The sequence below is a fragment of the Copadichromis virginalis genome, linkage group LG8 (assembly GCF_057382275.1).
Source record: "Copadichromis virginalis isolate Kocher_CV1m ecotype Utaka linkage group LG8, C_Virginalis_male_GT1.1, whole genome shotgun sequence".
Lineage (NCBI taxonomy): Eukaryota > Metazoa > Chordata > Actinopteri > Cichliformes > Cichlidae > Copadichromis > Copadichromis virginalis.
In genome coordinates this window covers 20118149-20139740 of record NC_140625.1, presented here as the reverse complement: position 1 = coordinate 20139740, position 21592 = coordinate 20118149, and the positions used below count along the sequence as shown (strand labels likewise).

Below are 21592 nucleotides of genomic sequence, written 5' to 3'. Positions count from 1 at the left end.
TCTGGAGAGCTTTTTGGTCCTTCACACAGCTGTTCCCAAACCACGATGTCATGTTCTGTGTGAGGATGCTCTCCACAGCGCCTGTATAGAAAATCCTGAGGATCTTTGGAGAGACCCTGAACTTCCTCAGTTGTCGTAGGTGATACAGGCGCTGCCTAGCCTTTTTGGTCTGGACCTGAATGTAAGCAGCCCATGTCAGGTCTGAGGAGATGTGGACACCAAGATACTTGAAGGACTGCACCCTCTCCACTGGAGCTCCATTGATGATAATGGGCTTGTAGTCTCTGTGCTGACCCCTTCTGAAGTCCACCACCAGCTCCTTGGTCTTGCTGATGTTCAGCTGGACAGAATGGACAGAATGAATGGGGCCATGTATCGTGAGATTTTGAGCCAAAACCTCCTTCCATCAGTGAGAACTTTGAAGATGAAACGAGGCTGGGTCTTCCAACATGACAATGATCCAAAACACACCGCCCGGGCAACAAAGGAGTGGCTCCGTAAGAAGCATTTGAAAGTCCTGGAGTGGCCTAGCCAGTCTCCAGACCTCAACCCCATAGAAAATCTGTGGCGGGAGTTGAAAGTCCGTGTTGCTAAGCGACAGCCCCAAAACATCACTGCTCTCGAGAAGATCTGCATGGAGGAATGGGCCAAAATACCAGCTACTGTGTGTGCAAACCTGGTAAAGACCTATAGTAAACGTTTGACCTCTGTTATTGCCAACAAAGGTTATGTTACAAAGTATTGAGTTGTATTTTTGTTATTGACCAAATACTTATTTTCCACCCTGATTTACCAATAAATTCTTTACAAATCCTACCATGTGGATTCATGGATTTTTTTTTCACATTCTGTTTCTCACAGTTGAAGTGTACCTCTGGTGCAAATTACTGACCTCTTTCATCATTTTAGGTGGGGGAACTTGCACAATCGGTGGCTGACTAAATACTTTTTTGCCCCACTGTACTCTTTCCAGCAGGATGAAATTGAGAACGCTGGACACATGTGAGGACACTGTCCTGCAGCGCTAACACTCTTGCTGTTGCACTGCCTCTCCGCAGTCCCCAGCGATGAGTGATATGATGGAGTCTTTACCTGAGGCTATCTCTCCCCATGCACAACTAGTCGGAACTGAACTGCAAGGGCAATGAGGAGAGACGCCCCGTGGCTCCAAACAAAGGCAAAGGCTTCCAGCAGTAATCGGAAACTATCGTCTCTCCTCACGCTGCTTAAACCTGCAACCCCTGCTCAGTTATGATGACACTGCCATTTAATGTCCTGTTAACAAATATGCCCTGTATCAAAGGAAACTGGATTGATTTGAGGGGCAGCTCTGTCAGCCGCTCCCCAAGGTCACTCTGCCAGCATTTTGCAAAAAAAAAAAGGAAAGAAAAATAGGGCAGGATGTAAGAGTTGAAGCATTAAAAATTGCTGAGGACTGGCCTGGAGTCTGTCCAAGACAAAGTTAGAAGTACTTCACAAATCAATGCCTGCTCTCTGCATCCCCCACGCTTCTTTTATGCTCTGAAATGACAGAATGTAGTGCAAGCATTCTTTTTTTGAAACATCTGGTGTCAATATTGGAGCTTAACTTCAAAGAAATTACTGATAGCATTCTGCTCCCTTCAGTCAGAGATCTAGCATCTATTTAAGGCTGTGTTCTGCAGCTTCGAGATATGAGGTTTAAGTGAAGGGTAAAGATGTCCAAAAGGGGCCAAAGATGGGATGGCTTCGAGTGGAAAATGTGTGTAGATAAGCAGACAAAAAAAGAACCCTGAAAAGAAAAATGGCATACCGACAGTTGCGACGGTGTCGTCCTTGCCCTGGGTGAAGACCACCACTCGCTGCCTCTTCGTGTTCTCCTTGGGGAGGTTTTGGGTTTTCTTTGCAATCTCTGCGATGTCGTCTGTCTGTGAAAAACACCAGACCACCGGGTGAGAATGTGTTGAGTCGAGCGAATGCAACATGAGGAGCAATTTCTGAAGAGTTAATCAAAGATCACGCGTGTGACTGAGAGAGGTCAGATTTTTCCAATCCAGGCAGACACATCAAAGTGATAATGAAACCAGATGGGCTGTGAACCCATTTTGAAACAGATCAATAGGGACGCTCAATGAGGCTTCTACGCACTTACTGGAGAATTGTGAAAATATTAGAATGTCATATTCCCTAAGTGAGATGAAAATAAGCGTGTTAAGATATGCTGTTGTCAGATAAAGCTACTTCTGCAAGCTGAAGGGATAGGTGGTGCGTGTACTGTATCATTCTCTTCCTGAAACAGGCCATCTCTCCTCAGCATCTGCACTGAATGGATATTCTCGCCTGGAGACGACAGAACTCTCCAGAGTGCTTGCCTTTGATCATGAGAGGGATAAAAAACCCCACACCTGTCAGTGCTACTTTATTATTAACTCATCATGATGTACTATGAGCAGGTAGAACGTCTTTATCGCCGTCTCGCAGTGGGGTGGACTGCTTTTCTGTAATACAGCACACTGAGGAGCTAGCATTAGGGATACTAGATGCCTCTAGCATCTGTATCAAAGCGAACGCTTGAGCACCTTCAGGGGTGAGGAAATACTGTGATTATGGGAGTAATCAGAAAGATAGGCTCCAGCCCAGTACCACCAGGCTCACTGGCTCACTCAAACCAATGAGCTTTTTACACCTTTAAATGCTTCCCAAACGCCCTTTAATCAGGCCTGAGAGGTCCAGGGAGACCCAGGGCTGAGGAAAAATGGGTGTAACACTCTAAGTAAGTGCTAATGGTGAGGTTAATACAGAGGCCGTTAGCAGACGACGGCGAAAAAAAAGAGCAATTTGTCACTGTGACTGGATGTAACCACAAGCACTCCTCCAGACACTGAATGCAAAACCACACAAGGCTTCGGCACATTGTCACCCTTGGGTTTTATGTTCACTGACATAAAAAAAAGGGGCTCCACTGAGCTTTTAGGAGCTAAAATGTTCTAAAGGCCAGAGGTGGTAGGGCACACAATAACACAAACACAAGTTTACAAAAAAAGGAAGAAAAGAAGTGCCACATGGCTCTGAAGGCTGATTCAACAGGTGCTCTTCAGTAAAATGATATTTTAAGTTTACTTTTCAAGCAGTTCAGCAGGAAAAGAAACCTCACACGACTCTTCATTAGGATCTGACAAAGACGCAATCAGTCAGCCATGGTACGCAACCCATAGAAATAAAAGAAAATATCCAATCCATGTTGAAAAAAATCACAATAAGTGCTTTGCAAAATAAATAAATTAGTGCTTTACACTTTATTAGTGCTGGTTTGATCCCAGAAAAAGCCACCAAACCATCAAGAACTGCCTCAGGAAGGGCGTCCGGCACATCTGCAGATCCAATATATGTAGAGCTACCTGTGTGAATGTGTGAATAATGGAGCAGCTGAAAGTAGCTTTAGTATCAACAAAAGTAAATCTGTAAGGTAAATAAGTTGTGTGCTACATACATAAAATAGTAAAAAGGGTGTAAATGTTTTCTGTAAAGAGTTTTGTTTTACAAGGTGTTTCATTCCTAAGCTTATCACACTAAATGTGTCAAATGGAAACCCAGCATATCCAACTTTATCACATTGGAAGCTATCGTTAAAGCTACGCTAAAGTGCTAGTGTTTAAGTTTTCAAAGTATCTTCCAACTACTAGTCAGAAAATAAACTACCAAAAAAAATTAAAAATGCAGAAAATCTACCTTGTTGTTCAGACTTGAAAGCTTACTGGCCTGCAGTGTTACAATCCACAGTGTTTCTTGTTGAAGGAGGTTTTTTCAGTCTATCACCAGCTCTCATATAGATAACTATCACTTCTAGAGTGAGCACTTTTATAGCAAAGCCACAAAGAGGGGGGTCAAGGGTGCGATCAGCTTCTTTAAACTCGCCCAGTAGCAGTGATGACGAACACGGCAGTCGCTGCAGCTCAAGTTTGTGTCTTTTGGAAACAAACCAACAGATGACTAAAAGACAAGACAGGAAGCTGTGAGTCTCGCTACTGGTCCACTTTCGGACACGTGATTTAGAAATAATTTTCTAATTGAATGTTTACTTCCCTACATATTTTGAGATTTCATCCTTTAGTATAAAAAACTTTTGACGTGCTACAATTGGATCTCCTGGGTTAGCCTTTACACGTACAAGCACACTTAACTTAACTTCCTCCTTTCTGCCAGGCAGAAACACTTACCTGACAAGCTCCCGGGGCAAAACGATACAGAAAAATAACGTTCAGCGCGAGTGCAGACAAATGACTTGACAAATGATATGGTCAATTTGGTTTACTACTGACAAATGGCAATATTTACAATTGTGAGGCAATTGATCAGACATAAATCAACAAACCGTGAAATATGAAAGCTCTACAAGGGTGTTAAATTGTGTTTCTGTGTTGAAGCCAGTGAGAAACTGATCGTTTCCACTGCATGCTGCTTGAGAAACACTGCGAGGGAGAGATTCAATTAGAGCTGTGATGCTGAGTTCTTTGAGCATTTAAAGGAAACAGATCACAATCAGGCGACTGTGTTCAGATCTGCTGATTGCTGTTTTGGAGAGGAAAGCTTTTTATCTTGTGTTTAAGCTGAAGAAGGGCTGCTGTCATTTTTGTTAGTCATCCATAATGTGATGATAACAGTGTTTCGGGATACATGTGGCGCTTTAGGGTCATAGAATCCAATTATAGTTCCCGACCTTCCCCAATTAACCTGGACTTTTACTGAACTTCAATCGACCTCAGTGGCCTTCATGTTTCGTTTCAGACAGCAAGTCTAACTTTTTGTCTTCTTTGGAGTCGGCAAATGTTAAAGAACAAATGTTTTTGGCTATAAGACTAAAATAAAAAACTACAAATGATAGAATATAATAATAAAATAATTGTAAGGTAAAAATGATTGTTTGAATATTGATGTTTTCAAGAAAACCTACTCTGCTTTGAACACAAGCCAACTTTATTTTACTTTTTAAAGCAATTCAAACCATTAGAATATGGTTAACAGGTGGTTTTCTATGGCATCAGAGGCTGCCACTGAACTATGAATCGAACAAATGCCTTTTGCTGCTAAAGGCAATCGGATAAGGCTGAAAGCTCTTCAAAATTTCTGGTATGTGGATCTTGTAAGACTTGTAAGACTTTTTTAATCTAATTACTTGTGGAAGCTTATAAATGAGTCTTAAAATTAATTTATTTAATTAATATATGACATTTTAAATTATGGAGACCAGAAAAACCTAAAAAAGTAAATAAATAAATACAGTAAGTAGTTTAAAAAAATGTGTTATTAATATCCCAAAATCCATCAAAATATATGATAAAAAATCTTTCTAAAAATAATAATTAAAAAAAGCATAACTATCATGGTATTAAATATATAAAACGAGACTTAAATTATATTTCCGTACTTTAGTACAATATTTGTTCATAACCTATATGCATAGTTTGAATAACGAGTAAGTATAAATGTAAAAACAAAAAATAATAAGATTATTAATTGGGTTTTTTTATTAGCATTTAGTTTAGTTTTTTTTTATAATAGAGTAGAGTAGAGTAGAGTAGCCATTTATTGTCATTGTACATGTACAAGGAAACTGTGAAAATTATGGAGTTTTTCGAAATTTTTTGGGCCGTTTTTGACCTCTATACATTATGTAAAGATGACAAAACATATCCATATGAACTCATACAGGTGTACTATGTATTTGCAAAAAAACAAATTTCCTCCGCTAACACTGCCTTAACAATTAATCCCCCATCTCCGGGTTGAATCAAAGTTTTACAGGCTAAAACTGTGCATATTCATATTTTTGAGGACTTGCCAGGGTATGACTGGTCTACGGGAGCCGGCCTGTACCAGTAAAGTTTAAAACGGTCACCAGAAAGTGACGAGAGGAGAAAAAAAAAGCGGTGAAGAAAACATCTTTGAACCACAGCCATCTAGAAATGCGCCAAGTACAGTACACACCACCGATGTTATCTGAGAAATCACATTCATCCAATGCAATTTCGCAGAGTGTTCTGCCAAATCAGGTTGACACGGAAAATGTCAAAGAATTGTAACTACTAGGAGAGTCTTCACTTTGCCCTTTGTGGGGTTTTTTTTCCATGTGAGGCCGCTCCATTACTAACACCTCCCCAATTCCACCACCCCCCTACAGCACCACCTCCGCCTTCATCCCTTCTCCTCTCTTAAACCTGTCACTGCCATCAGGATTGCATTTCTATTCCAGTCACGTTGATCACACCGTTAGTGATTCTGGATGACAATTACTCACACAGAGCAGAGACATATTCAAGGCAGCGCTACCTCTGAAAGAGAGAAGGCACTTAAAATACCTGAGCCCATGTGAAGGGAAGAAAAAAAAGCCTCGCATATCGGCTATTTGTGTTTTGATTTTTGCATTTAAATAGCAATGGAAGGAATATGCAAAAACACGAGGAAAAAATAGACTAAGGGAACGTTCACTTTACACTTAAGAGGCAGCCCCACGTTAAAACACACCGTGCTTTCTGTAATCTTCATTTCCATAATCCAAAATCACAGGTGGCTGTAATTTGGTTATTAAAAGACGACGGTGCGCGCTCAGTGTAGTGTAATGCTATGGCAGTGAAGAGGAGACATACAGTATGCGATCCCTGAGTGCAATGAAGATAATGAGGAGGCTTTTTAACCAGGCAACCTGATGAGCCCCACGCCTGCAGAGAAAAGCTTGAAACCATGCCCAACTTCTCAGCTTCCCAAGAGGCTTTTCAAAATTCAATAAATAACATCTGTAGGCGATGTTGGGTGCAGACCTAGCAGAGTGCGTCATAACAGAGAGCTGGCTGAACAAAGAAACCATGACGACTGCCAGGTTTCCATAGCAACTGCTGCAAGGCCTGGAGAGTATAATAGCACATCAATCACTGTCCAAAAAGAACTTCATTATCAGCAAAAATAAACCTTTAGGATCTTTTTAGTGTGCAATTGCTGGTCAACTCACCTCAAAGCCCAGCTCTTTGGCAAACGTGGCCGCCTCCTGGAAAAGATAAGACACAGACAAATGAGCAGTTAATTACAGAGTCACAAACAGAGCACAGTGTCGCACACCAGACGTGAAGTAAAGACATCTCGCTTCCCTCCGCTCCTCGCATGTCTGGCCATTTTCACTTGAGAATAAGTAACCTGAGTTAGTGTTGTTCTGCCAACTCCTGATTTAATAGGCGTGCAGCCCACCCATTTAAACTACAGCCTGACATCATCTCATCTTACCAGAGCAGCGTGAGATAACACCCCATCAGCCTCCAGCCTTGAAACCACCACTGAAACCATGAATATGTGCTAGTGTGTGGGAATCCCCAACACTGCAGGCATTCAGCGCTCACTTTATGTTGCTTTAGTCTCCTAACAGGTGCACTTAAACGTTTATGCAGGCTGTAGCGAGTTAATCGCGAAAACCGCTCACTGACGCCGTTTCATAGTTTAATGTAGTCTCCCAGTGGTCGCAGGTACAAGCTGGTGTTAGTAAAAAAAAATCTAAAAATAATACACTTATAGCATTACAGGGCTCACAGAAACATTTAAAGTTTACTTCTATAACAAAGTATATTTAACAGCTAAATACACTGTAAAAAAAACATTTTAATGCATTCTCTGTAAAATTACAAATCTAAAAATATATTTAAATTTAATACATAAAACAATTAAAACCAATGGAAAAATATATACGGGAACAACTTCAAAGTAAAACCTTTTAAGTATCTAAATAATGTTTTATATTATATAAAAGAGATAAATCACCAACTGAATGCCAAATGAACCATATCTGAAATGGGCATCGGCTGGAAAATGAAAATATACATTAAAAAAACCCCAAAAAATTAACCAATAAATGATGCATTTAAATACACTCAGAAAAGCAGTACTAACTACTGCTATAATTGATTCGTCATATTGTGCAGTCGTTAATGTAAAAAAACAATGAAGCTGTTTTCCAAGAACATGAACATTATCTGCAGTGTGGTAAGCTGTGATGTACAACATGTGAGTAATAAATAGGCCGTGTTACGATCCTCTAACTGATGACAGAAGCCGTTGCCTGTCAGCTCCGAACGATGTCACAAATTGTGACAGACAACCTCCTGCACTAAATTCACTTCTGACCCCAGACAGGATAATAAGTTGATGCTATGATTCTAAATAATCCAATTATCTGCAGGAGGAGGGTGTGTATGGGAGGGGGTGTGGTGTTTGTGTGACCTTGGGGAGAGGTTGACAACCTGGTCCTCAAACAGAAGGGGAGGAGATGACATGGAACAATAAGGTTACTGGTCCCTGGAGGAAAGCCTCATGGCTCCCTGGCTTGGATCAACATCACAGCACCAGCAATATGTCAATTCATCACCCCACCCTGCGCCCCTCACACACACAGGCTAGACAATTAGCTGCTGTAGTCGAGAAGCAGTTCTGTAATCAGCAGAAGGTAGTGTTCTCTTTTAACCTCTCTTTGCCTTTTCAATCTATCGAGGGCTTGGGTCTCACATTTATTTTCCTTTATTTACAACCACATATTGACTTTTCTCCTCAGGAACGCTCCATCACCAACTAGCACGAGGCAACGCGCAGGGACAAGAGCAGCCTGGAAAAATGTCTTGTCAAAACAGCAATATTTCATATCAAAGCATTTAAGAGACACACGAGTGAAGGCTGGAATAACTATAGTGCTGCCGAGCAGTGCATGGCTCTGCCTCTCTCTCTCTCTAGTTAGCAGCTATAATATTTGTGAGAAAAGCCTATCGAGAGAGTGTGGGTGTAAGAAGAACAGATAATTGAAGCAATGTCTATGAGCCACATGTGTACAGTGTAATCCCTTTTAGGAATTTATTCATTTCTAGTTGTTATGAATGCCAGCATCAAAAATATGTTGCGCTGTAAAGCTCGGCTAAAACTAATATACTGCTATGATAAATATTGCATGGCAGTAAATATGCAATTACCGAGACTACCCATACAGCCAATAAAACTGGAGCGATGGGCAATTAAAGCCACTGTTCCTTAAGGAGCTTATAGCGTTAATATTCAAAAATCTTATGTTTCAGGCTGCGCGTGTTGACATGTGCTGTTTTGGGATGTTGTGGTAGACGGTTTTTAAAATGACGGCCCATGTGCTTCTACAGCTGTTGCAGCAATGACAAGTGCTTGGAGTGACATCTGGGCGAAATCCTCTCGTGCTCGAAAGAAAGGAGGGGGAAAAGAAAAGGCATCTCGTTTGTTCGGAGATTGCTGTGATTGCACGCTCGCCTTTCATGATCTCCTTCGAGTCCGATTCCAAAAAAGAGAGACAGAGAGAGAGGACTCTTGCAGATCTCAGGGCTTGCATGTTCTCCTCCTTCTCCTCTTCGGGCAAACAAGGTAAAAGATAACAAAGCAGGCAGAGTGCATGAGCCCTCTGCAGCCATAGTTAGTATAAAGCTATCAGAATGTGTGAGATGTTGCTGCTGTCAGAGGCTTAAACAGTCAAAGGGATATTTTTAGAGAGCTTAAGCTAATAATCCAGAGCCCCGTCGGGGGGGTGGCGGGAGTCTACAATTTCTTTGCCAAGCAAAATGAAAGAGGAAATACACACTTCATGCAAAGGGCAGTTTTCAAAGTTTAACACTTTGTTTTTTTATGACACTGTAAGTGACAGGAGCCTAGCGGGCCTTAAACAGTCAGAGCAGAAGCTGTATGTTGCATATTTTCTGTGAAGTTATTTATATCGTATAGACATTTTTCCCCCTCCCTCCTTTTAATGAAGTTAAACTGCTGATTTTGCATTCAATCTGAGAAACCTGCAGTCAACTGCAATTTCTTTTGTCGCCTGGGGGAAGTGAACAAGCTATGAACATATGACTACAAACAATATTGTTAGCAAAAAAGTAAGTTATTTACATAGCCCATAGACAGAGGACAATTTCCAGTATTTGGAATCATATATCAGCCACAAGAATGTAATCCTCTGCTTTTAGCTCAGTTTTGGCCTCTACCAGCTTATTGTAGAAATGTCTGGCTCTTGGGATGCTACATTAATTTAATGAAATAGTTGCTGTAAACGTGTAGGTTTGGGTAGATGGTTGGGGAACAAAGATAATAAGTGAAAAAAAAAAGTGCTGAAGGAAACTGCAAAGTTGAATAATAATTTTCCATTTGTTCACCATTATGAATGAAACCTAAGACTTTATTCTTTCTTTATTCCGTTAGAGTTTCCTGATCAATTTTACCTTTTAGGGTAAAAAAAGAGGCCTAGACAAGCTTTCAGAATCACCACAGTCATCTTTGTTTCTCTGAATAGAACAAAAAAAACTTTTATAAGTGTATTTTTTTTTTTTTTGAAGATTTCTATTTATTTAAAGTTCCTTTTAGTAATGTACACGTCAATAAAAAACCTGGGGACAAAACAAATTCCACTCTGTAATTTCCCTCCTCCAGTTTATGGATCAAATATGGAATTAATCACGTTTTCTGTATTTGTGTGCGAATGTAACTGATACATATTTCTCTTTTTCTACTCAGTCCATATCTTAATATAAATGTTGTATACAGTATGGTTTATGATGATCCTGATGAAGGCCAAGTTTGTTCACTCACCAAACACTTTATCATGCACACCTTAACAATACCGCATCAATTTTTCAGATGAACTGGTGCTAAAAAGATGCTCTGAGATTTTGGTCATTATTGACATGGTAGCAACACACAGTTGCTGCAGATCCACGATGCCAATCTCTTATTTCACCACAACCAAGAGGTGCTCTATTAGATTGATATCCAGTGAATGTGGAGGCCACTTGAGTATAAAGAACTTATCATCTTCAAGAAATCAGTTTGAGATGATCTGAGCTTTGTGACATGGAAGCAGCCATCAGTAGGTGAATACACTGTGTTCATACAGATGGACATGGTCAGCAACATACTCTTTAAACTGTGCCTACTTTGTACCAATGGGTTCTAACTGAGCCAAGTAAACATCCCCTACATCTTTACACCACCATCTACCTAAACTGTTGATACAAGCCATCCTTTAATGTTGTTTATACCAATTTCTGACCCTACCAACTCAAACTGGGGCTTGTCAGACCAAGCAATCTTACTATTTGCAAATAATTCCCTGTTCCCAGCAAATACGAGATAAACCCATCGTAGTCTTCTGCTGCTTTAGCCCATCAGCTTCAAGGATTGACATGAGATGCTCAGAGATGCTCTTCTGCATGCCCTGGCTGTAACAAGTATTTGCTTGAGTTGCTTTTGCCTTCTTATCAGCTCACTGCGTGTGTGGATATTTTTCTTTGATCATCATAAAGACATTTTCACCCAAAGAACTTTTGCTCCCTGGATATTTTCTCTTTTTCAGATGATTCTCTTTAAGAATGGATGTGTGGAAAAATTGATTTGCATTAACCAGCAGTTGTAACTAATAAACTGGCAGTTAAGCGTGTATACTACAGGTGTTGCTAGACCTCATAATGAATTTGATTCCAAAAGATTGGACAATTTGGAACCGGTTCTCAATTCCTATCCTATCCAAATCATTTAATGCATTGCCAGTTAAAGTACCACTACATATAAGGACACCCAAGAGAAAAGAAATTAATAAAACTGTCTGAGTCGTTAGCTTCCAGGATAAAATATTCCCAGTAGAAAAAAAAACACCAAACAAAACAAAGCAAGTAGTGAGGTTTTTTTCTCCTCTGTGTAACAAGTTGTCGAGCATATGTCACAGCAGGAGTGCGTCAGGGAAAAAAAATCCAATTTCAGTGTTTTAAAGAATCTAAATCAAAGAGCAAACCTCAGTGCTAAGGTTAATAAAAGTTGATAAGCTGAAAAGCGAACTCCCCCAGGCTACTCAGAAAATAAGCATTTATTTGACCGTTAGCCCAAGCGATGCAGAGGCAGAAATTGAATTGTATTTGACGTTGTGGTTTTTTATTCCTGGGTGCAGCCCTGACAAGTTTTTCACACCAAAACCTCTGTTTTCTTCTTCCTCTACATAGCGGCTCATTTCAAATACCTTAAGGTTTTAAGGAACCATAAAGAAGACAACAGTTTTCTATATGTAGAAATGATCACGCCTGTAATGATATTTGGAAATGACTGATCTTTAGAAACCATTTAAAATAAAGTGAGCATGACTGGGTTATAACACGTCAAATAATTCAGCCACTTATCACTACTCACAGATATAAGTATATGTATATAACAATGGCATATGGCGTGTTTTTGTCATTCCCTACATGTCAGCGTAAGACATCACTCAGGCGAGTCAGACAGCTTTCATAAATGCCCAGTATAAACAACATCTGGCATTCAACTCAAGTGATTCCAGTCAGATTACTACAGTATACATTACAGGGCAGTGGGTGGGCGGGTGGGGCGGGGGGGTTGGAGACTGAATAACTAATCAAGACGATGACATCGGAGGGGAGCATCAGTGTCCTTGACGTGGCCTCGGGGTCACAAACATATCTCCTCCTGGATGTCAGGATGTCAGCCCTCAGCACGAGTCCAGGTGCTGCCGAACAGGAAGCTGCCACCTCAAAGATATGCGGGCGGATAACAACCACAGGTGATTATTAAAACGATCATGCAAGCTGATAGCAACTCACTCATGCTGGGTGGAAAGAAGGCAGCGCCCTGCTACTGTGCAGGACAGATTAGGATGAATAAATCACCTGTACCGAGCCCTCCTGAAGCTCCCAGGAGAATGCAGCAATTCTGCTCAAGCATGACATGCCACAAACATGGGGGTAAACACACGCAGGAACAACACACTCCAGAAAGCCTGGAGTCGCTTTTACTGCCTCTGGGAATTTACTCAACAGCAGCTGATGGTATTTCACTTCAAGTTTTACTGAGCCATTAAGTGGCATGTTTCATCTTCGCCTTGATATTTTCGTACATTCAAGTGCAATCGCTCAGATTTTAATCTGCAAGTCAGTGTATGTTTATAGACAAACTTACATCAACTGCTTTAATCAAATCCACAGAAGAGCTTTCTCAAACTCTGAAATGTGTTTGAGTCACGCCTCATTTCTTTATGTTTTGCTAGCAAAATTGGAAATAGGTAGAGTGATTCATTGAAACATGTAGAAACATCATGGAAAGACACTATAAGAGGCAATATTCAGTCAATATTTGGTAAGACCACATTTACTCTTCAGCACAGCCTGAACTCTCTTAGGCAAGCTTTCTGGTCAATTATTTTAAGTAACCTTAAGGAATAGTTCTCCAGGCTTCCAGAAGGACATTCAAAGCTCTTCTTTGGATGTTGGCTTCCTTTTGTTCCGTTCTCTGTCAAAATGATCCCACGCTGCTTCAATAATGTTGAAGTCTGGGCCTGGGGACGTCGGGAATGAAGCCATTTCCAAAATATATATTTTTTATGGTGGATCAAAATTAGACGGTACTTTTCTGCATTCCTAATTTCATCAGTTTTGACAAGATCTCCAACACCGCTGCATGAACTGCAGCACAAAACCATGACTGAACCTCCACCGTGCTTTACAGATGGCTGTACACATTCACTGTTGTACGTCTCTCCTGACCTCAAACTATCATTTTGGAAATCATCACTCCTTCAGACTTGTTACCACTAAACTTTCAGTCCAGGTCTTAAATAATTTTTATAACTCAACCCTTCCTTAAGAATGGCTTCTTGACAGCCACCCTTCCACTGAGACCACTTCTGATGACATTTTAGTGAACAGTAGATGGATTAACTGAACTTTGATGGAGATTTTGTTTATCTGCTGTAGTACAGGTATATAGTATAGTTGTCCAGTTTCCTAAAACTTTTAAAGATATGCTCCTCACCATGACGAGATATGCCAAGTTTTCCGCCAACAGCTCTTTGGGAATCACCTTGTTGGTGTAAAAATGCTATTTTATGCCTGTTAAACGTTATATTTAGCTTTTCTCATAACTTCGACTAAAGAAATGGGAACAACTCGTGTATTTTTGCTACAGCCTGCTTGTAACAAGGTCCCTAAAATTTTAAAAGTGGCGCTCCCATTGAGTTAGGTGCCTTTTTATGCTCATAGAACCAAAAAAAACCACATTCCACTGAAAACATTTAGCTACAAGGACTGAAATGAAAAGGAGTGAAAAAGTAGCCAATGTCCACATAAAAACTTTGAACTTCAGAAAACCTTGGCAATTATTCCTCAAGACCTCTTAAAATTTACAAGATAGTCTGTCTCTTTGGAAGGGAAACTCTAATAAAGATGCTAGGTTATAAAATTCCTACACTGTACATGTCATGCCATTGTGCTTTGGGTGTATCTAAAGAGAATGTTTCTCATTGTGTAAATATTGCTCAGTGATGGTAAAAAAAAAAAAGTTATCAGAAAGAAATGCTATAGACCAGACCCTCCAAGTCTTAAACAATGGATGGACATTGTGGGGGAAAGGATGATTTTCTCCCTAAAGTATAGGAGAGACACCTTTATCGCCTGTATGTCAACCTTGGGACAAAATTCTGAGAATATCATTTGTAACGATGTTTGCAGTATCCCACCTGTTTGTGTTCTTCTAGAAAAATAACTTTTCATTTAGCACGTATTAAAAAAACATGACTCACAGAAACACCTGTCAAAACTGATTTTTAAAAAAAACAAACAACCTTTTTCCCATCTGCTGTCTACAAGATTATCTATGGTATGAAGACAGCTAAGTCTCAAATAAACATATGCACCACAGAGCTTATGCTTTTTTTATTGACAAATTTGGCCAAACTGACAAAGACTAGATTTGATTTTTTCCAAGTTTAGCTGATTTTTTACTCCTTGTTTTACTCTACACTGGTGTAATACATATTTTTCTAAAAAAATATTGTGAAATATGTCTCTCAACAGGTTATGTTGTTTTCTGAGATTTTGCTGGTGTACCCATCAACATAGGTTGGAGTCGGGCAACCGTGCTTAGAAATTTGACTTCTTTTTCTTTCTGGTTTTTGGAAATTAAGCTGACAAAGTTCTGCTAAAGAACAATACAGGGTAAAATTATCATCACTGGTGGCACGATAATAAGCCAATTTATCTGACATTTCTTACGAATAAAATAGCCTGAATAAAGGAAATAACCAAAAATCATTGAGCTGAGTTTTTTTTTTTTTTTAATCTAAAAGCAAGTGCACAGTTAGACTGAAGCTTTCATGTGTCCAATTTCAGCAGTGCCCTCGCCTGTCAGTGCATTATACACCTCTAGCAACAGCATCTGCTCCCATCTTTCTTGGTCTACCTACAAGGGCAGGAGAGCGGTAGTAAGCCTATGGGGATGGAAACAGCACCTACAGCACAGGTCCAAAGGTTAAACAATCAGAAACATGTGCACTACATAAATATCTTCTCTGATAGCAATCACAGCAGGGAAAGCAGGGTTTGCATAAGGAGCTCCGAACATAGGATGTAACCTTAGATAGAGCAGGAGGGACCAGATGGGCATTCAGTGCATCTGCTGGGGCTAATGGAAGCAGTGGCAGCAGCAGTGGTAGCTTTGTGCTGGGGGGAGTTAGTTATCAGCCTGATGGCCTTATCAGCGCTGAGGGCCTCTATCACACATCTCACCTCTGGACTCAAACAAGGGGTCAGTACACAACGTCAGACTACCAGAAACCGGTTATCTCTCGAGGAAGCGGATGAAGAAAAAACAGTGGATGAAGTGTTTTAGCTCAGAAAGAGCAGCTATTAAACAACTTCTTTGGTCCTTGTGAGTCTCAAAGAACTCAAATTACAGCACGATTTTTTTTCTGTCCTCTTTTTGTTTTTTTTTCTCTTTGCTGGACCATAGCTTGTCTTGATACTGATCTCTCTGCCTCCTCTAGCTTTCTCTAGCGAATTATTCCAGATGTTTTGGATCTGTATCTTTTTGCTCCATAATCTTTAGTGTGTTTTGCTGTCTTGCTCTCTCCTCTGCATTCATGTATATCCTATATTAGTGTTGCCTCGTATTTTTTCTTTGTCCTTGCAGGCCTCTATACTGGGGAAGATGCTGTTTTTCTTTGGTTCTTTGGTTGCTTCTCTGATAATGCTAAAACTCATAGATCACCATATTCTTCTACATCTGTCCATACTTCTGGTATGCTCATCACTGGTCCCTGCTGTAAATTTAATATGGTGCTCTAAACTTTACATATTTCTACACTAACTTTGTAATACTGTGCTATGTAAAATATATATATATATATCTTTTAAATAAATAAAGATTCATCTCCGTGCTTACAACGATCTTGGCTCAATAGATATGATGTCTCTTTGACTCTAAAGGTGAGCCAGCAAATTAAATCAGCACCTCCATTCTTGCCTTTATAATGTGAAATCTGCTAACCCAACTCGCTTTTGTCTTCCTAAGTGAAGTTTTTCTTTTGCTCCAGTAACTTTTATTGGTGTACGTTTGTTTGCTCAAGGTCCACTTGATTGAATTTTTCAGGACTTGCAATTTCCACACTTAGAGGATTACCATTTCATACACATATAAAAGCAACCGAATTTCAATCTTGATTCCTGTTCTTTGGGGCACCTTTTTCAGGGTCAATACATCAATTTATCTTACAATTTAAGTGATAGAAATAATATGCTTGGGCAAAACTGCGAGTTAGGAATTGTTTAGCATTCGTGGAGTTTAAGTTCCCTCTAATTAAATACCTGCTGCCGAAGGCCTTGAAAGCCTATTCTTTTAATCAGTGACGTGATTCTACATGAAGACATAATAATGCTGTTCATTTCATGAGATATTAAGGTATTTGTGCTTTACCTTCGTGCCTCTGCTTTATTATTCCAACTTAAAACAGAATGTGTGTGAGATTTCTTTTTTATGTGGCAAGAATGTAACAACCTAAGAATCTGATGAAAACACACTTGCGTATTTCTTGGAAATATGACTTGGTTGCCTACTGATTTCTACTGAATAGATTTTTCTTTGACTTTCTTTATTGTTTACATCTGCTTTATTAAAAAAACGGAACTTGTGCAAAATGTAAATACAAACCTTACATTTAAGTGACAGCAATACAAAGATAACACCAAATGATTTTACTATTTCTTCTTTTCATAATTCAGAAGAGAAGGAAGTTTAGTTTAACACCTGAACCGTCTCGCTCGTCTCACCCCAACTGAGCCTGGTTCTGCCAGAGGTTTCTTCCTCTTAAAGGTGAGTTTTTCCTTCCCACTGTTGCCAAGTCCTTAATCATAGGGGATAATCTGATTGTTGGGGTTTTCTCTGTATTATTGCAGGGGCTTTACCTAACAATATAAAGTGCCTTGAGGTCACTGACTGGCACTACATTAATAAAACTGCAAAATTACCTAAGATGTCATTTAGACTTGTCTTGACTAACTGGACCTGGTCCTGAGAGTCTTCAGTGACAAGAAATTATACCTGAAATCTGCTATGATAGACCTGACGCTTGACTTGGACTAAATCTGTCTTGGTACTAATTCTCAGTAAGGTTCTGCAATCAACTGGTGCAGCATAAACTTGAGGCTTGATTTGGACTTTTGTCTTGCTGAAATAACCAAAGATGTCATCTGAATGGTTACAAATGTTGCTCAAAAACCTCAAAACCTACTTCTTGGTCCCTGCTAACTGCTTTTATTATGTTGGAAATTTGCTATCATGTTTGTGCAACCCAGTATGGTTATCCTGGTGTTTTTCCTCTTGCATATTTCATAGTTTTGCCGCTGTCTTATTCTGTGGAAATTTCACTTCAAATAATGACCTTTGAATGGTGGTTATGTTGAATGGTGATTTTTCTGTCTGGATAAATGACTTTTTGTTGAAATGTGTTTTAGGAAAAACTTTTGATGAGGCTGAGACCAACTTCCTTTCAGTCCATCAATTTTTCGCAGCTTATTATCCAGTAAATTCAACAGACATTTGGTTGCAGGCGGTGCAGACAAAGGTCAAGAAAGCAAACAGCTTTTTTTCCCCCTGCAGTGAGCTGTTGAGAACAGTGACCATACCCTCCTGTGTATAATAAACATGCGAGCATTTGGCCTGCTCTATTTACCTCCTAATGAGAAACAAAGATCTGCTCTTGAGGGACTTGCATGCCTCAGACAATGAAAAACCCAGGGAGGAAAAAAACCTCTCAAAATAATTCAAACCATTTGTGCGCACAGGGGACATGAGATCTTTGAATAAACTGGCCATAGAAAAACTGAGACGATATTCAATATGGTATCTGTCAATGTGGCCATATTCCAGATCAAAATCTGCACGGCAGGCACGGCCCCCTTCAACAATAAGGCTACATGTATGCACAGATCCCATGCGATACGTGTTGCAGGGAAAGCAAATGAACCACATGGCTCATCTAGAAGGAAATACTTTGCACGTTGCATGACGACTGTAAATTAGAGAAAACAATCCTTTCATTCACTTCAAGTGGAAACAAATGGACGCTTTCGTTTCTAAAATAAGCTCACAGGTTCATTGTCCATGGAACAACTAATTAATTTGGTAGTACGGGTGAGTAGATTACGCTTGTTGATTCTGCCTTTGTCAGTTTCTTATCCAGAGAATAGGGGAGTCCTCCAAACGACACTGGAAACCATGACAGTATAGTCTGGACTGTCGGAATACAATCATGAGTAGACAAAGGCAAGTCCTCCCGCCAACTCTGTGTGGATAAGAGGATTGGAGATGGCGGGGGGGGGGCGCGAAGCAACCAGCCAAACTCCAAGCAGCAGTGATATGGGAGGAGGACGGGCATCGGGATTGTAAGGGCATCTGGGAAGCCCGCCGGTGTTCGAAGTTCTGTGAGTCGCTCTATAGCAACAAGCTGATATCCTGCACTCTCTCCTGCTGCGACAGAAATATACTCACCTCAGCACTAGCAGTACGTGGGCACTATTGATCTGCTCCCAGCGCAATATCTCCTCTTACATCCATAATTATTCTCCTTCAGAGAACTCCAATGTGTGCCCTGGCTGCACGACTGGCTGGCTGGCGGGCTTTCTATCTGCCCCCTTGTTAAAGATGCTCTATGGTCTCACATTTCACATTGCACTGCCAACGACCCCCCTCTTAACCCCGGCATTTTCAAATATTTCATGGTTCAGTCCCAGGGTTGGGGAAGGCGGCTACGGCACGGCACAATTACAGTGGTTAGTCGGACTCCTCTGGTGGAGCCATGCTGGCTCCTAAAGTACCATGACTCGCAAACAGACAGCCAGGAAAAACAGAGGAATGTCAGTGAGACCATTCTTCTTCTTCTTCTCCTGCGCCGAATGGCTCTCTCTGCCTGCGCACACACAGGACGACTGGTGGCTTAACAGCAGCAACACTTTCTGTGATTGAGTAAAGTAGTTCCCAACCTCTTCGTCTTACAAATGAAAAGTTAGTTCGCAAACAGTAAAAGACACCTTTGCTCTTGGTTTTCAACTTCACCCTCAGTGCATAAATATTTGTGAACAACTGACATTAGCGATTCATTCTGCTCACGTTGCAATCAAATGGGTTAGAAATGTTTTTATATCTAACGGATAAACATCTGAAATGCTCATCAGTTCATTTTTTCGTGCTTTCATGCTGTTGAACTGGATGACTGTATTCAGGCAGATTGCCTAATGATGATCTAATCCAGAGGTTCCCGGTGTAAAGTTGGCTATACACCTCATGCACGCCTTTGCTGCAGTGTTTGTTATACCACTGAGATTTAAGCTCCAGTTATACTTTTGGCATTTACTTTCGGGCTATTCCATTCAGTTTCTTTTAACTTCCTTTTTTCCCCCTTTTTATTTCGTTCCGTTTATTCCAGAGGACGGTGGATCAATATGATGTAAAATTCCAAAAAAATAGAGCCATGCTTGAATTATTTATGTAGTTAGAGACACTTTTACAGAGGTGGAAGTCAACTTTGTAGTTTTTAACAATCTACATTATAAGATGCAGATAGAGATTTTAGGGTCTGATTACAAATGCCTAACCTTTAAGCCTGTGCACTTGGTCAAGGTTATTATCAGTTTGTTGCATGTAACAGAGCCCTGGTTTTGTGTTACAGTCTTGTTTAGTGAGCTTTTTGTAAATCTTTAATTTTTGTTATAGGTCAGTGTTAGTTTCAGGAATGTTTTTCCCTCAGTGTTTCCCGTCTTGAAAGCATCATTTGGTCCTCCTGTTTCAGCTCTCTTATGTTAAGTTAATTTATGTTTCTGCATTTTTCCAATTAGTTTTGGTTCTTAGTTCCTGTTTTATTTTGACAGTTTCTTGTCGCAAGTGTCTTGTTTCTAGTTTTACTTCCCCCATCTGCTTGACTGGCTTTGATTATTGTCACCTGTGTCGCGTTACGCTACTGTGTCCACATCTCCTAATTGCGCTCATGTGTATAAATAGTGCTGTCTTCCCTGCTGTCTCATCTTCTTTTAACCTCACTCCTTCTACTTATTCTCTTATTTTGGACTTTTCATCATCTGACATATAATATCAACTTTTATTCAGTCAGTCTCTTGTCTCTACATTTGGGTCCTTATCTAGCAATTCATGACATTTCTAAAAAATGAAACATATCCACACACTTTTACATCTGGAGACTATCCCAGAGGACGAGAGACAGGTTACACCCTGGACTCCAGAGAACACAAAGATTCTCCATTTTTGATGACATCCACAGCGATAATTGATCGAAAATCACCAGTTATATATATATATATATATATATATATATATATATATATATATATATTAAACAAAAGATCTACTTTAATCCGCTGTCAGTGTGAAATGAACATCTAGCATTTATGTAACCTGATGAAACATGAGACTCAGGAGGAAATGACTGATGCAATTAAAGCAAAGTACACACGACAATTAAGGAAATTCAACAGTGCCAACGTTTACATATTTTTTTTAAATCCAAGAATGTTTAATGTGATTTCTTATCCCCAGCTGCATGTAATAGTGATTATAGTAGTGAGAGAAGAAGAAGAAAAAGAAAACAATTGATTTCAATTGTCTTGGGTCTTGGGGAGGGCGGATGTATGAGGTAGTATTCAGGAAAAGAAAAAGAGAAAAGAAATAAGTAAAAAGAGCAAAAATAAAAGCAAGGCAGCCTTTGCATTTAGCCAATCATCACAGCTAATGCGGCTATGACTCATCATACAACTCACTGACTGTACGTCACACTGAGGGTCAATGTACTCTGGCGCTGAACGAAAGGCATGTGACTCATCACAGAAATAGCACATTAAATTAAAATTCAGTTGTGAAAGACACAAAGGAGAGCGGCAGCTAATACTTCATGTCTTTTCCTCCAATGACACATTGTGATTGTTCCGCTTCGCCGGCTTTAGAGATGGTTCTGTGTTCATCCTCCCAGTTGGCCTGTGGGGCCTTGTGAATAAACACATAGAGGTTAATGTCTCATGTTCTCCCCCCACCACCACCACCCTCGTTCTCTGCAGACAGCTCTGACAGGAGAGGAGAGAGAGAAGAGCCTAAAAGGAAAGCTGTTTCAGTAACACGCTAATCTGACTCTCGCATCTCTTTGTTTTAGGCAGTAGACGGCATATTTTCCCCAAGCTACCGTTGAGAAGCACATCTCGAGTCTGCTGTGGGTGAGCTGTCAAGGGGAAACTCTTTTTCC

General features: G+C 40.2%; 1 protein-coding gene across 3 annotated transcripts in view; it reads right to left on the bottom strand.

Annotated features, from left to right (window-relative positions):
• adkb (adenosine kinase b) overlaps window positions 1-21592 on the bottom strand; it is a 131449-nt gene that overhangs the window by 16806 nt on the left and 93051 nt on the right. For 2 of the 3 annotated variants that reach the window (XM_085466417.1, XM_085466418.1), the window contains 2 exons: window positions 6983-7018; window positions 1793-1907 (listed from right to left, as the gene is read on the bottom strand). In XM_085466417.1, coding sequence (XP_085322543.1) covers window positions 1793-1907; window positions 6983-7018 — 151 coding nt within the window. Of the gene's footprint in view, window positions 1-1427; window positions 1522-1792; window positions 1908-6982; window positions 7019-21592 lie in introns of those variants that run through there. The other variant, XM_085466419.1, reaches the window with a different exon arrangement.